Below are 23440 nucleotides of genomic sequence, written 5' to 3'. Positions count from 1 at the left end.
TTTAAGACCTGCCATTCTATTGATCATCAAGCAGTAAAATATTATTTCATCTTTTGTTTTGTGGTTGTAATATATTTACTGATTATTTTTATTTATAAAATAAACATTTACACATAAACGCAAAATAGCCTCATAAAGTAGGCCCTGTTTCTAAGATGAGTGGAACACTTCTTCACCCAGGAAGAAGACATAGGCCTAAAAATTTAAGGCCCATGGTAGGCCTACATTTCGTGTAGTTTCATCATGTTAATTCCAGGCCGTATATAAATGTACAGATCGAAGGACCACAGATAATTAGTGTTTCTTCCTAACTAATTAGCACCAAGTTTGACAAATTTTTGAAATACAATGAAAGCAACAACTTGAAAAACGCGTTTAATGTTTCAAAATCTGTCAGTAAAACTATTAAATGTTTATCTCTTTAAAAAAGATTTCAAGATACTTTGATGAATCGGGGGATAAACGTTATTTTAATGTAAATTTCGTTTTTCATCGACTAAAAACTAGGAATTCTTTGGAGAAGAAGAAACTAAGCAAGTTTAGGTTGTGTTGCCAGTTATAAAAGGTTGATTTCTGAGAGACAGTCCTACATTCTATAATGGCGATTGAAATTGATATTCCATACAATCTCTCACTTTTAAGAACAAAGTTTAACAATCTAAACATTACAGTATGTATTAATTTGATTGGCACTTGCTAAACTATTTTGCAAAATGTGATTAAATAAAAGAATAAAAACTGAGTTTTGTTAGATACGTTGTTTCGGGCATACTTGAGGCGTTGTCATGGAGACTTGAGTATGAAATGCTGAAGCCGCCGTAAGGGTGATAGCCGTTGGTATGTTTATACCATAGAAGTCGTTCTTACAAAATGCTGTTAGCATATACACGTTTTATACCTTCATACATTTAAATACTTGTAGTAAAAGTTTCTACACGACATCGTTTTCTTTCTATGGCTGGATAAGATTGACCTCCTTAATTTATAAACGCAGAAAGAATTCTAATAATACAATAAATATTAATAAAATTGTTTTACTCTCAAATTTTCAATAGAAACAACTCAATTTATGGAAAAAAAATACGATATTATGGCTGACCCTGGTGGCTCCATGGTATTATGGCTGATCCTGGTGGCTCCATGGTATTGTGGCTGACCCTGGTGGCTCCATGGTATTATGGCTGACCCTGGTGGCTCCATGGTATTATGGCTGACCCTGATGGCTCCATGGTATTATGGCTGACCCTGGTGGCTCCATGGTATTATGGCTGACCCTGGTGGCTCCATGGTATTATGGCTAACCCTGGTGGCTCCATGGTATTATGGCTGACCCTGGTTGCTCCATGGTATTATGGCTGACCCTGGTGGCTCCATGGTGTTGACATAACTTCAAGCAATACGGTATAATTACTCTGATGAAAAATGTCTAAATGATTAGATAGTTTTATTGCTTATCATTGTTCGGTCTCTTCATATTGGCATCTATATCGAGTTTGTAAATACTTTTGTACATTGAATAATGTAACGGTTTTCACTACCGTATTCTTGAATAAAGTGTAGTAAAGTTTGAACATGGACATCACGTTAATATCTGTATGATTCTAATCCAAATTACTGGAAAAGACATTACTATTCCAATGTATAGGTTGCCAATCAACCAATTATATAATCAGATATGCAGATAATGAACAATATAGTTATGTACTGGTTATCCCTCGCTTCCTCATCTACGAGGGCGGTATACGTATAAGGAATCACAACAAAATTAATCACAAGATAATGAAATTAAGATGATAAATAAGCAAGCTTATTGCAACGTTGTTTAAAGTCCGAATCTTTTGCTTAAAGAAATCCTATTTTGAAAGCAACAATTTCCGTATGTTTTATTATTATAATACAGATAGTTATAGTACAATTTTGTTCAGATTGTTGTTGGCCTGTATTTGCTCCTGGCAGAGGAAAAAAAGTCTTTCGAAGATAAATCGATCATCGTATATTTAAAGAGGAAAGCAGCAACTGTTACATTCCTTATATTATTTATAGAAATTCTAAAACTATAGGCTACTTTACAAAAAAAAAAACACAAACGAAAGTATTCTTAGTAAGCAATCTTAATTTATTACACTTAAGATATGAACTTAAATAACATAACAAGAAACAAACTTAAATAACATAACAATTATAAAACGGTTGTAACAAGAAACACACTCATTGCACTGAGAAAGAGAAACATTCAACTTTGTAGATAAACGATATTTAAGAGGTTATAATATACTAACATGAAAAGCGCAATTATATCGAGAAAATGAAAAAAAGTATTAACTTTTAAAAATGGGTGGAATTTGAATATTTAAAGGAGACGGAGGGATGCGGAATAATACGTAGAGTAAGCACAAATTACGTACATTTAAGTAAGTATTAGGAAGGAAGCTATCTTATTGATTACCATACTCTTGTAACAAAATACAGTAGTTAGTTAGTATTGAAAACAATATAGTAAAATATTGGTGTTAACATTATAAAGAAAATAATACGAAATGCTTTACAGAATTATGAGACTTAGTAAATCTAGGTCGGTTCATGATTTGTGAATTATAATTGCCAATTTAACGTTGTATTCTAAAACATGATAAAGAATGAAGGACGACGATCGAATGTCGCTGGCCGTCTCTCTCAGGACTAAGCCCTGGCCAAAGGGAAATTAATCCCGACATTTGGCAGGAAGCACTCGCATCGACAGTCGCCTTTAAGATGGACAACTCCCATTCCTACAGATGGTTAACATATTCGGTTGTGGGTAGCTATGATAGGCGTTCATTCAGCCCGTGTTAGACAAATTCCCCCAGGGATTATTATCACAAACCATTTGGGGGTAATTTATTCACTTTCAAACGCATAAAAATGTATCATAAGCTGTCCTTAGGCGGCGTTTGTAGATTTGCAAAGTTCCCTTTATTTCCAAAGACGGACATTCAAACGTCAACTTGGTTCACACTAGGATAAGATAGGACGCAACGTAAAGCCTGTTTCCCATTAGCAAAGATATTCGCGCGTATCGAACATTTCTGAGTTATGATTGGTTGCGCATTTTCTAACGTCACAAACAGTGATTTCTATTCGCGCGAATAAATTCGTCTAGTGGAAAACATACTTAACGCAACGTAATAATCACAAGCGATTATTCGAGTTGGTCAACTCGCTTACGTCCTTGCGTGTCAACCAAGTCTAATGATTGGTGAAGCAATTATAAAAAAAAGGGGAAAATAATGATAAAGAAGTAGCCATTACAAAATCAAAAGTTTTCTCTATAAAAACATATAGTCCCTATGAGTTAGTTACTGATAAGCAGTGCACTGCTCTTATATACCGTTTTAAATTAATAAACATTACTAAATACAATAATGTAATTGCAATTTATGTTCTAAAGATATTACATATAATCCTAAAACTCCTAAATACTTTCTTTTGACACATTTTAAACTAACGCTCCATAATCTGTTGATAAAGATGGCAAGATCATAAAGTTGTTGAACAACATTGTAATACTTGTAGTAATATATTTTGGCATTTAAATTAAACATATTTCATAGATGTGCAATTTCAGCTTTTAAATGTATGTTATAGTAATAATTGTTCGTAAACCTTAAAGACGAAATTGTAACAGTTCGATATTCATACAAAAGTCCTTCTACACCTTTTGTATATTTTTTTAGATTTTGATTATAAAATGGAAGTAACTTTAACTTTAATGGAATATATTGACATGAAATGCCATCTTCTTTCTATCAGAAATAGTTGTCCAAGATAGAAAAAACATTCCTGCCAACTTTCATTAAATGCTGTCCCATTTTCTTCGATAAAAACTTACATAAAAAAAGAGATAAGGTTGAATGGGAAGTAGTGCACACTGGTTTACAGTGACACCATCTTGATGACTCTATACTATTAGAAGATGGACATGTTGCAAAAACTGACTGTTTGATCTTACATAGATAAGCAACAATGATGGATTAAACTTGCTAAAGGACACAATACGACGACGTTCACATTTGGAATGTTTTCTATCCTTAATACACGACGTAATGTAACCTACTTCAAAGAAAGGCACATACAATCTTGAATCACTGTCCAATTCCAGGGCAAACATTTCGTGGATAAAATCGTGTTTCAACTACTAATGATTCTTAAAACAATCAATCATTTCTTGGATACTAATTACATTAATATCATCAATCACATCTGTAATTTCTCAAATGTTGTTCAATAAATCAATTTAATAGAATATCTTAACAATAATTATTTAACTCCTTAATGTTTATTGTAAATACGGGGTACTCATTAATTTGTGAATTTCCAGAGTGACCCTCAACTATCCATACTTGTATCGTACGGGTACCTGTTAACAGGTTTTTTAAAGACTTTATTAATATGACATGGAATCGCCAATAATACAATTCTATGGTTGATCGTAATATTGCGCACGCGCAGTTCGATTTGTTTGGCGGTGCTTGCGCGTTGCATGTTGGGAAATAGCGTTAAAACGCCCTATGATATGGAATCGCCTATAATGCCTTGTACGTGTTTTTGTAAGAGTATTTCCAGTTTACACACAATTTGGTCTAAAATAAGTATATTTTAAAATGTCCAAAACTTTTAAATAATTGTTTTAAACTAGGCCTACTATAAATATTTAAATATTGGGAACCAATTGGTGGGAATTGTAATACTGTATCTGAGCACAACTTGTCATATTACATAATTATTTGCATACAAACCTACCTTTGGAGCTTCATATAAAAACCTATAAAATCTATCTTAAATAAGCTTATTTAAACTAGTTCTCTTATATACATATAAAATACAATTTACACCTTAAATATACATTTTTTACACCATTCCTTCAGCCTAACTAACTTTTATACCAGTAATTTATTGTTCGTTAGCTACTTAGTAGCACACTAAGACCGCACATAGTCCTAACAACAAATTACTGATATGTTTCATCTTAATAAATTCATTTTATAAATCTTAAGTACTGTACTCTGTAAATACTGTTTTTATTTTTCTCAGTTGATCAAATTAATTTTACATTAAATAGATTGTCTTGCATTAAAATATGATTGTCTAATGTTACATTCAGTTATACAATATTTAAACTAACAAATTGATTCAATATATTTTAATAAAATAATTTCTATATAAAATTAATCTTAATTATTATATAATTAACCTTCTTAAATCTTGATATATTTCAATTTCAAAATGATCTCTAATTATAACATTTTGAATTTAAAAAATATTATTTAAATGATATCTTAGACATATACCATAGTAATTTGAAAATAATTATAGCGAGTTGCAGTTTAATACATAATTAATGTATCTACAAAAACAATAACATTAAAGGTTACAAACATAAAAACATTTAGTAACACAGAGACAAACATTAACAAACTATTTTAGTAAATGCTTAAACCAAACCTGTATATAAATAATAACCCTGTTAAATATCTAAATCTTGCTGAATCAACCTGATGTACTCAATCTCTAAGTAAACCCTGTAACTAATCCTGTTAGGTAATCCTGATCCACTTAATCTTAGCAAATATCTATGTCCTGGTGACTTAAACCTGATCCACTTAATCTCTTAGCATATCTAAACCTTGATAACTTATTCTGCTAGATAATCCCGATCCACTTAATCTTAGCATATATCTAAGAAATGATATCTAAATGTGATCCATTTAATCTCTTAGCATATCTAAACCTTGATAACTTATTCTGCTAGTTAATCCTGATCCACTTAATCTTAGCATAATCTAAGCCCTGATATCTAATCTCTTGGCAAATATCTAAATCATGATGACTAAACCTGTTAAATAAATCTGCAAATGAAATCTCACTGTGCATAACTACATAAATACTACATAAATATTAACACAGTATTAAATATACCAAATGTAACCCACTAAACATTTACCAGTAAAAATGTACAAATAATATAGATCTGTGGATTTTCAGAGAAACTATGAACTAAATATGCAATTTATTTGATGTTGACCATTATTAAAATATTGTTGATATGTATGAGTTGTTAATCATGAACACATATCTGAATAATATCAAGTTGTATTATGACTAGACCCTGGTGAATTACTAAGAGGATTCAATTCCCATAACACTTGTATGTGCCCTCTAATGTTTGCTAACATATGGCTCCTTTGTATACGACGACGACTCTTGCTATTTACCTAAATCAGAACTGCTTTTAGAATACCCACCAACGTATTAACCAATAAAGAACGTATTTCTGATATTCAGATTATGCAACAAAACAGTAGCAATAGCATACTACAACAATAAGAATGTAATATTAATGCATGTTATGGAATGCATGCGTGAATTAACAAATAATGAAACAAAAAGCAGAATGGGTGAATGAAGACAAAATAAAGGAATGAAAACATAAATGGTTAAAAGAATGTGAAAATGAAAAATGAGTAAAATAAGTAAAATGAATGCATGTTAAAGAATAATAGAATGGGCAATTAAATAAATGAAAGACTTAATACTAAAAAAGAAAGATGAAAGAATACGGAATTAAATAAAAGTTAGGATGAAAATATGAATAAAAGATGAGAGAATAAGCAATGAAATAAATAAAGAGAATGAATTTTAAAAAGAAATGAATGAAGAAAGAAAGAATTGGTGATTGAATGAGAATAGAATAAAGAAAAGTTAAACAAATATATAAATGAACTAATGAATCTAGGCATTCAAAATTAATATTGAAAACAGATTGATAATACAAATAAATAAATGAGAGGGTTAAATAAATATCAAAGGAAAACAAGCGGATTGGTTGAATACTACCTTTAAGAACATTTAAATTTTGTAATTTAAAAAATTAACATGCACATCAACCTGTGTGGATTAGAACAGAAATGGAGTTAAGTTGGTAGTCAGTAGAAGAATAAAAGATTTAAAAAGACAGCATTGAGAGTGACAGCTTACAAATTAAGTAAATGAGTTAGCACAAGTTGATTGACTGACACAAGATAAGTACATGCCTCATGACCAGACAAACTTAGAATATACCAATTAGATAAAGTAAGCATGCAATGAGTGGGTGAATTAAGCATGCAATGACCAGTTGAACTTAAATGATAATAAGAAGGTGCAAGGCATGGTTAGATGAATGGTGTTATAACGCAGCAACATAGTAGTAGAACGCTATTCACTTATTTTGATGTATATCTCATTATCAGATAAAATACTTTCTCATATTGGTTAATGATTGGTCAGTATTCTCACTAAGCAATACTGACCATAGATTGCAAGGGTCGTTGAATGGGAGACCAGATGCAGGGCACAGTATCATTAAAAGTGGGTCAGTGTACAACAGATGTGGGCCAAGTAGAAAATTATATTGTTCACTGTAATTATTTTCAATAAAATGCAGAAATCCACGATGCTAATTTGAGTCATTTCTTTGTACATTGTTCCTTATTAATATGTATAACTCTGATGTTTTAAAATGAATTCATGCAAAGTAATTCATGAAAGTTAAAAATTGTTAAACTAAATTTGTGTATGTACAAAGAGGTAATAATAATAATAATCTAAGTAGGTTTCTTGATATTTAAAAATTGATTCATGCAAGTAAATTGTATAATTTTTTAAATGTAACTAAATTTGTATATATACAAAGAGGTAACCACTTAAATTAAACCGGTATATTATAAGTATAATCTAAGTAGGTGATGGACCTCTTTTAATATCTAAAAACTGATTCATGCAAGTAAATTGTCTAATTTTAATTGTTAAAATAAATTTATATATGTACATAGAGGTAACCACTTAAATTAAACCGGTATAATCTAAGTAGGTGGTGGACCTTTAATATATTTCAGAATAGGATTCATAGTAAGGCTCTCAAAAAACGCCTTGTTATTAATAGACAAGGAACACTCCCAACCAGACGTTTCAATAATTGATGGAATAACCAAAATTAGAATCATATAAACAGAAAGGAGAATTTGTATGGGTAGGGCATATTTAACAACACGCTGCACAATGCTTCTGGATCTGAAATCATCATTATTATACTTATAACTCAGCTGGCTCTCTTGTTCTTCATTGCTTATAATCAAATCAGTTTCATCATTTTCTAAATAAAATTCATCATTCATTTCTGTTGTGTCGGTTTCATTTGATATTTCTTCTACACAATGTAAATTGGTTGACTCAAAGAGACTCTGAAAAAAGTACATTAACACATGGAAATCACAAGCCAAATAATAGAAAGGCATAAACAACCAAGGGCGTAGCAAGAGGTTAACAACAGACGAGGCAAAGATGCTTTAAATATTATTATTAATAGAGAATTAGGGTCAAAATTTCAGTTGAGGCAAGCCCCTCGTCTGCCTCATGTCGGTTACGGCCCTGACAACACTCTATTTATAGTAGATAGATAATAAGGTTGATGCCTAAACATAAATTATACATAATGTTTGTAAAAGAAATAAAGGAACAAACAAATGTATTATTCATGAGGCCAAGATAAAAGAATCTTTGTAATTGAGGAACAAACAAATGTATTATTCATGAGGCCAAGATAAAAGAATCTTTGTAATTGAGGAACAAACAAATGTATTATTCATGAGGCCAAGATAAAAGAATCTTTGTAATTGAGGAACAAACAAATGTATTATTCATGAGGCCAAGATAAAAGAATCTTTGTAATTGAGGAACAAACAAATGTATTATTCATGAGGCCAAGATAAAAGAATCTTTGTAATTGAGGAACAAACAAATGTATTATTCATGAGGCCAAGATAAAAGAATCTTTGTAATTGAGGAACAAACAAATGTATTATTCATGAGGCCAAGATAAAAGAATCTTTGTAATTGAGGAACAAACAAATGTATTATTCATGAGGCCAAGATAAAAGAATCTTTGTAATTGAGGAACAAACAAATGTATTATTCATGAGGCCAAGATAAAAGAATCTTTGTAATTGAGGAACAAACAAATGTATTATTCATGAGGCCAAGATAAAAGAATCTTTGTAATTGAGGAACAAACAAATGTATTATTCATGAGGCCAAGATAAAAGAATCTTTGTAATTGAGGAACAAACAAATGTATTATTCATGAGGCCAAGATAAAAGAATCTTTGTAATTGAGGAACAAACAAATGTATTATTCATGAGGCCAAGATAAAAGAATCTTTGTAATTGAGGAACAAACAAATGTATTATTCATGAGGCCAAGATAAAAGAATCTTTGTAATTGAGGAACAAACAAATGTATTATTCATGAGGCCAAGATAAAAGAATCTTTGTAATTGAGGAACAAACAAATGTATTATTCATGAGGCCAAGATAAAAGAATCTTTGTAATTGAGGAACAAACAAATGTATTATTCATGAGGCCAAGATAAAAGAATCTTTGTAATTGAGGAACAAACAAATGTATTATTCATGAGGCCAAGATAAAAGAATCTTTGTAATTGAGGAACAAACAAATGTATTATTCATGAGGCCAAGATAAAAGAATCTTTGTAATTGAGGAACAAACAAATGTATTATTCATGAGGCCAAGATAAAAGAATCTTTGTAATTGAGGAACAAACAAATGTATTATTCATGAGGCCAAGATAAAAGAATCTTTGTAATTGAGGAACAAACAAATGTATTATTCATGAGGCCAAGATAAAAGAATCTTTGTAATTGAGGAACAAACAAATGTATTATTCATGAGGCCAAGATAAAAGAATCTTTGTAATTGTATCTTGTATAGTCAAACTGAAGTATTTTCTCTGTGAAAAATTAAATAATGCAATAAATTACAACACTACAAAAGAGTGTACAATGTGTTAATAAGTCCATATCTTTATCATATTACAGTTCTGGAATTTTTTTTTACAGTTTTAATTGTGGTTTTTATAAGTTTTTGAATTAATTACAGTACATATTATGCAACATAAACAATTCTCTATAATGTTTTAAATTATTTGAAAACAGTAGGCAAAAAAAACAGAAGTCTGAAAAGGTTAGTATTATGAAAATTTATACATTTGATATTGCATTTAAGATATGCAAATGCAAAGATAAATCAAAACGTTAATTTATCTGGTTATTAATGAATAAAGCAGAGTTCTATAAGTATTATTTATCTTGGTATAGATTTCTAATCTCTGCATGAATAAAATAGTCTTTGATATGTGTGATATTCTTCTTATATACATAACAATTGAGCATTCAACTATATATAATGTGTTTTTAATTTCCTATGTAACAAAAGATACTAGATTTCTTTTTAAAAGACAATCGGTTAAAGTCTTAAATAGCAATATGAATGGCAGTATGTTTACACCTAAAACATCCCACCGGAATTATTGACATGTAAATTCTGTAGTTTATAGCATAATCATTGACAATTTGTACTTGTTTAGAAGCTGTTTTCAAGTCATCATAGAAAATATATATATGAAATAAGAATCAGAAGACTAAATATTTGTTGTTTCATCAGATACACGGTCTACTAATAAATATAAAACTCCGAAAAATTAATTTTCAGTATAGCAACGAGCAGTTTAGAATTTCTTCCATACCGGTAAACTAATATACGTATATATAATACTTTATTTGTTTATTAAAAATGCACAATCAAATGCATACAATTTTCACAATATTAACCTTCGCTGATGATGAACAAACAAAAGTTTGAAATATTGAATCCGAATCGCTCGCATCACTTTTAGAGTTTGTTCTATGTTATCACATCAGCACTCAATATTAACAACGAATCGCTCGCATCACTTTTAGAGTTTGTTCTATGTTATCACATCAGCACTCAATATTAACAACGAATCGCTCACATCACTTTTAGAGTTTGTTCTATGTTATCACATCAGCACTCAATATTAACAACGAATCGCTTGCATCACTTTTAGAGTTTGTTCTATGTTATCACATCAGCACTCAATATTAACAACGAATCGCTCACATCACTTTTAGAGTTTGTTCTATGTTATCACATCAGCACTCAATATTAACAACGAATCGCTCGCATCACTTTTAGAGTTTGTTCTATGTTATCACATCAGCACTCAATATTAACAACGAATCGCTCGCATCACTTTTAGAGTTTGTTCTATGTTATCACATCAGCACTCAATATTAACAACGAATCGCTCGCATCACTTTTAGAGTTTGTTCTATGTTATCACATCAGCACTCAATATTAACAACGAATCGCTCGCATCACTTTTAGAGTTTGTTCTATGTTATCACATCAGCACTCAATATTAACAACGAATCACTCGCATCACTTTTAGAGTTTGTTCTATGTTATCACATCAGCACTCAATATTAACAAGGAATCACTCGCATCACTTTTAGAGTTTGTTCTATGTTATCACATCAGCACTCAATATTAACAACGAATTGCTCGCATCACTTTTAGAGTTTGTTCTATGTTATCACATCAGCACTCAATATTAACAACGAATCGCTCGCATCACTTTTAGAGTTTGTTCTATGTTATCACATCAGCACTCAATATTAACAACGAATCACTCGCATCACTTTTAGAGTTTGTTTTATGTTATCACATCAGCACTCAATATTAACAACAAATTGCATCATTTATATCAATATACTGTATTAAAATTTTTTTTAACTTACCAACTCTGTTCCTGTAAAAACTCCACTATCCATAGAATCTGTCTGAGAGTAAGTGGAACTACTACTACCATCCTTTATAAAAAGAAACATGTTTGATAAAGCTAACACATCAAACACACAACTTTTATCAACTTCAATGCATGTAAAGTGCATTAAGAGCCTGTTTATGCAGACTACATCAACTATTTTAAAATATTAAGGTTTCTAGAAAATTCATACATAAAGTGCAGGTAAAGGTTATACGCAATCTGGCCCTTATGGATTTCATAAAATTAACTTGTTTATAAATATATTATTTTTGTTGTTAATGTTATATTTATGTGTTTTAATGCAATAATTTGAAACTTTTAGATTTGTTATTTTAGTTTATAAAAGGATCTTAATAGAAAAAAGCTAATAAGCTTTGGGGAAAACCTTTTATAAATGTATCACTTTGTATTTTATGATGATTTTCCATATAATTTCAAATGAAATCCAATAAAGCAACAACTTACTTTGTTTTTCAAATCAGTTGCTGGACCTTCATATACATCAGTAATCAGAGGTTCAAGATTCAAATCTTCAATTGGTTCATTCCCCAACTGTGCTAATTCATCCATCACATCTTCCAAGGCTTCAAGTAATTCAGATGTGTTTGTTGTGCACATGGAATCTACATCGGACTCTTCATCATCATTTTGTATGTCTTCAAATTGATTTTCGTTTTCTTTAATGGCATCTAGTGCTAGCTCTGTCTTGTTTTCTTCTCTGTTTATTTCATCTGTATGTTTAATGTTACTATCATCCACTGCATTTGTCCAGTTTCCATTCCTTCCTAAGTCACAAATTGAGTTTGCCAGAAGAGTGGCATGATTCACAGACTCCACCATGTGTACCAAACTGATGTCACTTATTTCCATCAAATCATCGTGTTTGCTAGTTGAAGAACTTGAAAATCGTCTGCGCATGTCCGATACTTTGCGAGCTTTTATTGACAAAGCTGATCTCATGGGTGTGTCAGATACGACAGGCTCTTCAGTTTCTTGAGAACACCAGAAAGACTTAGACTCTAGTGACTCATAACCAGAGCAAACACTTTGTGGTCTGTCAGAATAAGCATTTGATTTGGTACCAGTATTAGATGTTGACCACAAATTTACTTCATCTTCTTTGTTGCTATAGGTGATGACCTCATCCTCCTCACTACTGCTATCTGCACTCTCGTTATTATTGTTGTTGTTAGAGTTAAGAGAACAAAGATCAGTGTAAGTAAAAGAAGACACGTTATAACTTGCTCTTTCAACTGAACAACTCTCCACTTCAACTGGCAACACCTCCTTTATTTCTGCGATCACATGGTCAGCTTGGACATCTTCTACTGCATTTTCCATATCAGCTTCAAAATCACTAATCATTGAAAGAATCTCTTCATCCTCTAGATTGCACTCATCTCCTGGATTGAACAGTGGCAAAATGAAGACATTATTAAAGCTATCTTGTGAAGCATCAGTCAAGTAGTCTGATTCATCAACCACTTCAAAATCTAAAACACTTCCAAACGGTTTTGCTTTGATTATCTTTGGTTTCCTTTCATTTTTATCTTGTTTTTCCATTTCATCCTTTGGTGAAACTGACCAAAACTCAATATCAGATGTGGATTCTTGATGTGTTTTTGGAATAGTAATTATAGGAGATGAGTTGCTTAGATCTGTGATGCTCAAATCTGCCTCATTACTAGACATAATTGATCTTTTCAGTGGCAGAACGTCATCATACTCAAAATCATCTTCTACTACATCAGAAATATCGCTAATGCTAAATGCATCATTTTCCGAAAATGCTTCGCGAATCAACAAAACATCATCGTAATCAGGTTCATATGGACTTCTGTACTTTTTAGTTGATCTATAAACGGCCACATCATCTTGAGATGGAGTTGGGCGGTACGGCTTAGAATTTTCATAGAATTTTGATGGTGTGATGAGTATAGAAGATGCAGTTGTTTCAGAATCATCAGCTTTCTTCTTTTCCAAGGAGTTGCTTTTATCCAATGGATCTTTTGTTATTTTAGCAGTAAAAACACCCTGAAAAAAAAAAGAAATTTATTGAATAGGTGGAGACAAAAACTAAAACTTGAAATATGATTTTTAAAACTAAGGCCATAAACAAAATGGCCGCATGGAAGTCACAAACAATAGCTACTTTGTGTAGGCTTAAAAGACTAGTCTGTATGGTTATAGATACTTTGTGTAGGCTTAAAAGACTAGTCTGTATGGTTATATACAAAAGGGGTACACTACATTAGCAAACTTTGCTTGCAAACTCAGAGTTTTAACTGTGTTAACTGGAGGTTGTGTCAACTGGAAGTTGTGTTAACTGGAGGCTGTGTTAACTGGAGGCTGTGTTAACTGGATGTTGTGTTAACTGGAGGTTGTGTTAACTGGAGGTTGTGTTAACTGGATGTTGTGTTAACTGGATGTTGTGTTAACTGGAGGTTGTGTTAACTGGAGGTTGTGTTAACTGGATGTTGTGTTAACTGGAGGTTGTCTATCTGAGGATCACATGACTACAAGTGCAAACTAGGCTTTAAACATTATTCAACTGCCCACCTTAAACACTCTAAGCTTTTCATCAAGACCACATTGTAAGTTGATTGATTGTGACTGAATAGCATCCCAACGACGTTCTAAATTGATCACTGCTAATTGCAACGATTCCTTCTTCTTTTCAGATGCTCCTGTGCCAACTTGCAAAGCATCACACAGACACAAAACAGTATCCAGATCTCCACTGTGATCACTAATTTCATTCTGAATAGCCTGCAATGTATAATTATACCATTTGAATGCACCATTAAATACAGTATTGTTTTAGTCTATGGTAGGCATTATTATAAATCTTTATTTAAAGGAATTTCCAAGTAAAAAGTGAGTGAGGCTAATACAAAATAATAAAAAAAGGAAAGGAATTTGATGAATGCAGTATTTAGGGAAACAAAATGTCTGTTATAACAAATACAGTATTATATAATAGTACGCCTACGAAAGTCATATTTTAAAATAATTTTATATAATCAAATTAATTTAAAGTAAAAAGTTAATACGCTTAAAGCACACACTAACAAAAAGAGAGAATGAAACACAGCTATATTAGTAACAAGAGGGCAGCAGATAATGATTTTAGTATACCATATCTACTATTTACTTATGTCCTTAAGGTTACCTAAATGTAATAATGTGAAACAAAATGCTGAGAGTATGTCTATATTCTTCTGTATATAAATCAATTACCTTGTGTAAATCGAGTCTTCTTTCAAGATGTGTAACATGACCTAAACATTTTCTGCTTTCAGGCGCAAACAATTTACGTTCAGTTTCTGTTAACCATGCTTTTAACTTTGAAATCATTTCTTCTATTTCTTCAACGGATGTTTCTTTCTCATTTACTTTCTCCTCTTGTTCTCCACAAGTGACATCATTATCTTGTTCTCGGTTACAAGAGATACTTCTTTCTAACATCTCCCATTTTGTGTTCACATTGCTCATGGTTTGGTTTTGAATAGAGCTAGAAGGAGCCTTATCAACAGCTTTGTTTTCCAGAAAACTTCTTGTAATGTCATGGATCTGCATTTCACTGTCATAACTCTGAAATACAAAACAACACAACAAAAAATGTGAAGTTATCCACTTCATATAATGTAGAGGACGAAATGTCCTGTGTAATTAACTGTGTAATACTGCACCAAGGTGTGCACAAACAAGGTTGCAACAGGTAGGCCTCATTTTCTACCAATTTTAGAATAAAGCATAGAAAGGCAAAGCAAAGAGTCTCCTTGTGTTTGTTAGCCTACTATATGTTGTTAAATTTGTCAAAACTATTTTTGAAAACGTTTATGAATGCGGACGTCCTACTTTCATAACAATATTTTCAAAAAAATTAAAAACCCTTTGACGGACGCAACAAAGTGTCCCCCTGAACAGGGGTTAGCCGCAGTGATTACTTTGTTTTAGGTAAATGCTGGGCCTCTCTGGATGTTGCGTCCCACGTAAGACATGTTTGTTTTTTGTTTTACTTTGTTTGAACAGGGGTTAGCCGCAGTGATAAAAAAGACATGCTTGTTTTTTGTTTTACTTTGTTTTAGGCAAATGCTGAGGCCTCTCTGGATGTTGCGTCCCACGTAAGACATGTTTGTTTTTTGTTTTACTTTGTTTTAGGCAAATGCTGAGGCCTCTCTGGATGTTGCGTCCCACGTAAGACATGTTTGTTTTTTGTTTTACTTTGTTTTAGGCAAATGCTGGGGCCTCTCTGGATGTTGCGTCCCACGTAAGACATGTTTGTTTTTTGTTTTACTTTGTTTTAGGCAAATGCTGGGGCCTCTCTGGATGTTGCGTCCCACGTAAGAAATGTTTGTTTTTTGTTTTACTTTGTTTTAGGCAAATGCTGGGGCCTCTCTGGATGTTGCGTACCACGTAAGAAATGAAAGGGTCCCCTAGGGGTAAAGCTGTATCATAAAGATTTAAACGAGACTTGGCTGAATACAATTGGTTCTTCAAATAAATATAAAAGGAAATGAAATAAATACTCACCTTACAGATGTGGTTATTCTGTGAAACATTATTGTTATCTGTTAAAACTCCTTGCATCTCCTCAAGCCATTCATTTAGCTCATCATACAAGACCTCAAAATCAGGAGATGAACCATACCCAGAATCCATTAGCCCACCGTTTCCGCTGCTACAACACAAAGACATTTTTTTTCATTTATTTGTTTTTATTCTTTTTTATTGTCACATCATCATCATTAAAAAAAACTCAGCAAATGAATATACAGAAACAAAGAAATGATAATAATAAATACCAATGATATTCACTAGTAAAATAAAAAATATTTGACACAAAAGAATTAAATTGGAGATTGGCCTTTAAATACTTCTTAATGTTTCCATACATCAATTGATGTGTGATTTCCAGGCCTAGAATTAGAACCATTTAATTTAACTTGTTAACCGTTACAGTTATAATTTTGAACATTAAATGTGTTTACCTAGGAAAGCCTTTTCCAACTTGCTGATCAAAAGCATCTCCTTCAAGTTTCAAATCATCATTTAATTTGTAAATGGATTTCTGACTTCTAAGGCGTAACCCAATTTGGTCCAGAACATCTTGTGTCTGTTCATACGTCAGGCTATCACCCTGTCAATAAGATTTACAAATTATTTACTCTGTATTGGTGTTAAATGTTATAATATGAATAACAATAATAATCACAGCATATTTAATAGCAATTTATATTAAACAGTATACGAAATTTACTATATTATCAAGACATAATAAACGGAAAAATATTATTTCCTAATAATATATTTTGGCCTGCAAGATATGAAAGATGTACTGCACATTCAATAATATTGACACTTATGTACCTAGTATTCTTCACTTCAGTTTCTGACAAAATTTATTTCACAATTTTCCCAAGACAAGATTCAAATCTGATTTTATAATTATTTAATAAAAAGTATGATGAAAAGTACAATCACAATTTTGTTGTAGTTTTGTGAATAATGGAACATGTGTGAAATTAGCTTCTTAGGAATCATGTGAAAGTGATTCTACTTCAGTTACTGCAGGTTGTTTACTGTTATATTCTGTCTACACTATCAAACTATTTTGACAAAAAAGTGTGATGTGCCTAAATATGGTAGTGATATGCACAAATATGGTAGTGATATGACATCACATTTTTTTGTCACATAAAGTTTGATAGTGTAGACAGAGCTTTAGTCTGTTTATTTAATCAAACGTTTTAGGTCATCATGCACACATATGTCTTGAAAACATCTACATTGAAACAAACTACTGTAATTAATACATTACTGCAGTAAAAAATGTAGTTACTGCAGTAGAATAATTTTAACATCTCTTAAGCTCTGTCTACACTATCAAACTTTATGTGTAAAAAAATGTGATACAGTAGCACTACTATATATGGGCACATCATATTTTGACACATAAAGTTTGATAGTGTAGACAAGGCTTTAAACAAACCTCAAAAATGTCAAGTGAGCCATTAGAGATGCACATTTCAGCTATGGTTAGAGCTTCTTCAATCAGTTTGTGCTGTTTTGCAAGTTGCTTTTTAAGTCCTTTCCATTGTATCTCAATGTATCGAATAGTTTCATTCAAATATGGCTGAAGTGGTGCAGTGTTTAAGAACAGTTTTGAAGATGTAATTATTCTTTCTTTCTCTTGCTGATGGGTTTCAATCTGTAGTGCAAAAGCCTATTGAATAATAAAACAGTTAAATAAATATAAGAAATGAATCGAAATATCTTGAAATATATATCCATCACAACAGGTACATGCTCGGAGTTCAAATGAGGTCAAACCAGGGAATAGTGACTCGTCCCTGGTAAAACCTTACACTACAGTAAAAACATATTCTAAAGAATGTGACCCATTTTATACAAAAATATTTTACAGAATACAAAATTTGTTTAAATCTATTTGATATCAGTTTCATTTTGAAATATGATTGCAAATACAAAAAGGCTTGAATACCAAATGCTTCTCAAGCTGAACCCGTAAACTAAATACATCATCAGATGGCTTTTTCCAGCAGTCTAACTGTTTTGTGACATCAGATAACCAATTTGTCAATTCATCAAGTTGTTGAGAAAATCCCTGAAAATAATAAAACAATTCTTGTTGTAACTTAAGAAGATGCTACCAGCAATTTCAAGTTATTAATTATTGATCTCCCTCAATCAATCACAAAATCTTTACAAATATCAGTTACTATTTCCAAAATTCTTCTTTGGAAGAATGTTCCATCTCTCTATAAATTCTTGGGGCTGACAATTTATAGATTTCTTTCCAGAATTATGAAAAGCAGAAATAAAATGTTAAATTGTGTATATGAATATTTATTTATTTGATTCCAAAGTGTATTTTTAAGTAGAGAAAGGCACTATGTGTCAACAAATAATTCTTAGTCCTCGCTCCATAACGGTTGTCATATAATGCTTTGTATTGTATGTATGTTTCATATGGACAGTTTGTCTGAAATAAAGTTGAATTGAAAAAAAATTGAATTGGAAGATTCTGTGATCATTAAAAGAAAGAAAATGATTGAAGACCATGAATGCTGAAGTTCTCTATCTTGTAACAGTGTTTCTATATTCTATTTGTGTCTATTATTGAAGACCATGAATGCTGAATTGTGTCTATTAGAAGGAGTGACAGTGATGGACGACCTAAGATACTTTTTTGTTGCATTTTTTTAACAATTTGTTTGGTAAATGTACATACTATGTTGATGTTTGATGTCTATTGATGTCAAAATAAATGTTGAATTGAATGAAATAGAACCATTTTGAGTATTTAGTCACTATATTTTGGATGATTATATTGTGATTTTATTATTAAGTTGATACTTACTTTCCAGTGTGTCCATGTTTGCTGATCAATTTGTGACTGTATCTGTTCCTTTTCTAGTGGTATAGGTGCCCAATTTCTAACTGGCAAACATCTAGTGGGAGAGCCCGGTCTGTTTGTCTGTATGTCACCTTCATTCTTCAATAAATTATTGGGTGATGGTATTGGTATTGCTCTTGCCAATGACATCGTGTATGAAATCTGTTTATTACAAAAACACAATAATTATGAGTGATACTTGTTCTTCTGCCTATTTTTTTCCTGATGTCTGTCAACATTGTTTTAAGAATAAAGTGCTCACAAGAAAATATATTTTGTTATAAATAAAACTAAACTGAAATTTCAAAGAAAATGATCTGCAAACACTACAGAAATAAAACCAAATTATGATTTAAAAAATTGTTTATAATTTCAAAGAGCATACTGTGTCCAAATACATGAGGAACATGTAAAGTATGTTAAATAAACTTCAGTGTATTTATGAGGCAACAATACAAAAGAACTTGTAACACAAGAATCTCCTGTTCTTCAATTTGCATTCAAAACACAGTATCGGTTAAAAGGTCAAACTGGGCGACGCCATTTCACAGAATGGAGCAGCGCCCCTCCAAACTAGGAAGTCAAAACTATTAATTCCTATAGAGGGCTCAGTCAATTACTCTATCCCCTCTATAGTATTAGCAGATCCCCTCTATGATTTTGACTTTCTAATTTGATGCGGGCGTGCTACTCCATGGCTCACAATGGCGCCACCCATTAGCTCTATTCTATCCTACAATGCCTTTAGCAAAATTTGCTACAAGCTTTGGACGAACAGGAGATTCTTGTGTTATAAGTTCTTTGACAATACTGCAAACAATACATTTTAACGTAAATTAGCCTCATTTTACGAATAATGTTAGTCTTATGTTACCAGTAGTATTTTAAATGTTGGGAAAGTGTTCTAGTAATCTGTATAATAATAACATTTAAATACTTTCATTTAAATACAAATTCTTTCTTAAATACAGTATTTTGTTATCATTCAAAGCTAAAAACAATTGAAAATTCACAAATTAATTATGGTTGGTATATTGTCAAGCTGACAGTTCATTAAAGTTATTGTTAAAAATTAATCAAACATAAGAAATAAAAAACAAATTACTATTAAGTATTAGACAAAGGGTTGGATTGACAGCCAGTGCCATTATGGTGAATATAAAACCATCCTGACTTGTTTAATACATGTGAAAATACAGATATTAAGAAGAAATGGTATACAATTGCTTAAGAAGCATTGATTGTATTCTTTGTATCAATACAGAATATCTGGAGGAATAAACAAATAAACTTGGTAGATGTTTACATTGGTCAACAAGTGGGTGCTTACAATTTGTTCAGTTTCTGATTACTTACTAAGATCTGCAAATATTGAATATTTGGAAGGTTAACTTTGAACTACCAACCCACTGTTCTTATGAAGCTTACACAATGTTCATGTCAAGTCAAAGCAAAGCTAACATCACTAGCACTGTACTAGTAGACTACTGTAAATGAATGATTTAAGTTAATTGCAGTTCCTGTTCTACCAATAAGCAATGACGCTTAACCTACAATTTTGATTGGTTAAGGGATTAGGATGAGGAATTCCTGTATTATGGAGGTCACATTAGAAGAGGTTTCAAGTATCTAGTCCAAGAACAAAGACAAACAATTGGAACTCTTGTTTGAAATTAAATGAAGTACAGAGTCTGAAATGGTTGCAAAGTTGTTTGGACATTTTAAACACACCAAATCATTTGTCATAGTTTAGGGATAGTTTTATAAAGCCAATATGTACAGTGTAATATAGGGTCTACTTAATATACAAGATCTGAATGGATAATGTGGTACTCAAAAGCATGGTAAAGTAGTTTAACTTGTTGGAAAATCATGTTTATCGTTTGAAAGCAAAATGAGAAATTTCTACTGGTAAATCCAGGACATTTAGGTACAAAGTAATGCCTATGCATTTATGTCGACAGCTACAGTATTCTATTAAATAGATGATAGAGAGGTTTCGCAATCTTACGAATACGATAACGAAAACGGATACGTCACGCACACGTATTCGTTTTCGTAAGCCATAACAAAATCTGTTTCGCATGGCAACGGAATATTGAGGGCGCATCCAAAATATGACTGCGGTAAATTTGAGCGAAGCGCGGGTACGTGTTGCTTGGTGCTTGGCTGCCTAGGCCTAGCGTAACATCAAAGCGAGTGAGGACTTTAAAAACTGCTATTTATCAAAATTGACCTGGTATTTTAGTAAATTACTTTAGTAAATTACTTTCAATAAATCTATAATTATATTATAATCATGAATCATTCCTGATTCAAATGCAAAATAGATCAAAAACTATACTCGTTTTGTAGTTACGAATATGACTGGTGATATTCGTCAACACGAATACGCTTTACGAATATGAAATGGGATCAGCTCAAAAGTTTCACAAATGTATGACGTATCCGTTTTCGTTATCGTATTCGTAAGGTTGCGAAACCTCTCTAATGTTGTTGATAGTATTTTTGTAAATTCAATTCTTATTTTTTTACAATACAAGGAATTGTAATGACAGAAATAATACAGAAATAACACTCTCCCAGTGAATTATGTACACTCTAAACAAGACAATTCATCCTCCAGTAGTTATCTGTCCTGAAGCAATCCATACAAAATATCAGGCGAGTTCGTCATGACCAAAATGTGACCAATACACGACTGCTACTGAACATTTGTAAAGTCATGTACAGTACGCCCTTTAAATTTTTACTTATTAAATTTATGCTTTTTTTGACAGTTACTGCAAGTCAAGAAGGAAAACCCAGACCATTTTTTTTCATGTCACTTTACACACAGTACACACAGAGCATGTATCAGTCTGGTGGGAGAAAAGAGGAGGCCTACTTTATCTATCTAACTAGGACTGCCTACCTATCTAGCTAGTAGGATAGGTAGTACTACTACTAGACTAGTACTGTATATAGGTAGGCCTTATTTTATTTATTAGGCTAACATTACAAGTAGCCTCTAGCCTAGGCTAGATAGTAGTAGTAGGCCTTAGCCTACCTAGGCTTAGAAGGCCAGGGGACTTATCTATCCCAGCTATCTAGAGTCTAGTACTCTCTAGTAGTAGGTAGAGGGGGAAGGCCTAGCCTAGGCCTACCCTGGCTAGCCTAAAAAGCTAGGCTAGGGCCTGGGGGCCCTATAGCTAGCTAGCTAGCTAGAGCCTCCTAGAGATAGTGAGGCTAGTAGACAAGAGAGGCCTATAATATACAATACTCTTTAATTTCTTACCAATATTAATATTATATTATCAAGTGATTATAACAAATAGTAGTATTCCGAGTTTTAACATATTATTTTCCCACTAACATCTTCTTTTCTACCGTAACCGGAAGTAATTTAACGAGAGCTCGGATCGGATCGAAAAAAAAAAGACAGGGTGTCAAGAGAGGGCGCTGTGTAGAATTATTCTAACTCCTTTTATGGATGTCGATTTACGTCATCGCCGGCCACGTGTTTACATTTAGGACCAAACCATTTTCTAAAAGGAGGAGATTAAAAAATCCAGAATGGTATCCTGAAAACAGACGTGAATTTACTTTGTAAATAATTAAAATTATTAAAACAATTTTTGTACATCTGATTTCTTTACAGCTACCAGAAACCTTGCATGTGATTGGTGTATTTTTAGAACCATTCCCTAAAATCACAATTTCAAATCATGAGGCCTTACTGTCATAAAAAAATTCCAATGTAATGTACTTGAATCATTATTATAACAGTATAATGTTGATTGAACAATATTAGGCCTAGGCCTATATCTGCTTTTAATGTTATCCAGTTCAACGGTGAACACACCTTCAGTCAGGCAGTCGTAAAATAATCACAATAAATATTTAGAGCCAGAATTTATTACGAAACACCTTCTTGTTTAATAAACTAAACCATTCGTTGAAAGCCAACATTCCTAAAAGACTAAATTTGGGTGAGGCTCAACTTTTGGCCCACGCGTATTTTTCACGTGGCAGATTGAAGGTCTTTGAATTGGCAGCGAGCGGCAAAATTATAGAGGTTTGGAATCATTGTCGATTGGGACTAACTACCGCTAAGTACACTGTACTGTACTTATTTATAACTAAGTTACAGACGTAGCGTTAAAATGTCGAATATTGTGTTTATGACCCGTGTTAAGACAAGAATAAATGCAAGCCCTGTCTATCAATATGAAACAAGATGTAGAGCTTACCCGATGTTTCTTATTTGGCCTACCTGAATTAAAATTACTTGAAAATAATATCAATTATCAGA

The 23440-nt window shown here is 32.1% G+C and overlaps 1 protein-coding gene across 2 annotated transcripts; it reads right to left on the bottom strand.

Moving 5' to 3' along the window:
- Positions 1 to 7737: 7737 nt before the first annotated feature.
- LOC140060018 (uncharacterized) lies at positions 7738 to 23425 on the bottom strand. 2 transcript variants are annotated; one of them, XM_072106053.1, is made up of 11 exons: positions 23379 to 23425; positions 19111 to 19308; positions 18232 to 18354; positions 17719 to 17952; positions 16718 to 16866; positions 16260 to 16407; positions 14964 to 15317; positions 14283 to 14492; positions 12189 to 13757; positions 11695 to 11766; positions 7738 to 8258 (listed from the first exon to the last, which is right to left on the bottom strand). In XM_072106053.1, exons 2-11 carry the CDS (start codon positions 19294 to 19296, stop codon positions 7881 to 7883), a joined length of 3423 nt encoding a protein of 1140 aa, XP_071962154.1. In that variant the 5' UTR covers positions 19297 to 19308; positions 23379 to 23425; the 3' UTR covers positions 7738 to 7880. The 2 variants fall into 2 exon arrangements, with proteins under 2 accessions (XP_071962154.1, XP_071962153.1); XM_072106052.1 differs by lacking the exon at positions 23379 to 23425 and adding an exon at positions 22424 to 22516.
- Between the last annotated feature and the right edge of the window lie 15 nt (positions 23426 to 23440).

Source organism: Antedon mediterranea, chromosome 10, assembly GCF_964355755.1.
Source record: "Antedon mediterranea chromosome 10, ecAntMedi1.1, whole genome shotgun sequence".
Taxonomy (NCBI): domain Eukaryota; kingdom Metazoa; phylum Echinodermata; class Crinoidea; order Comatulida; family Antedonidae; genus Antedon; species Antedon mediterranea.
This window is presented reverse-complemented; position numbering and strand designations above follow the sequence as displayed.

Bases quoted from the DNA above. Each gene is read 5' to 3' on its own strand.
- LOC140060018 (XM_072106053.1), bottom strand. From the start codon at position 19,296: ATGTCATTGGCAAGAGCAATACCAATACCATCACCCAATAATTTATTG. The intron at 18,355-19,110 runs GTAAGTATCAAC...TATTATTTTCAG, and splicing joins AAACATGGACACACTGGAAA to GGATTTTCTCAACAACTTGA. The intron at 11,767-12,188 runs GTAAGTTGTTGC...CTTTTTATAAAG, and splicing joins CAACTGATTTGAAAAACAAA to GATGGTAGTAGTAGTTCCAC.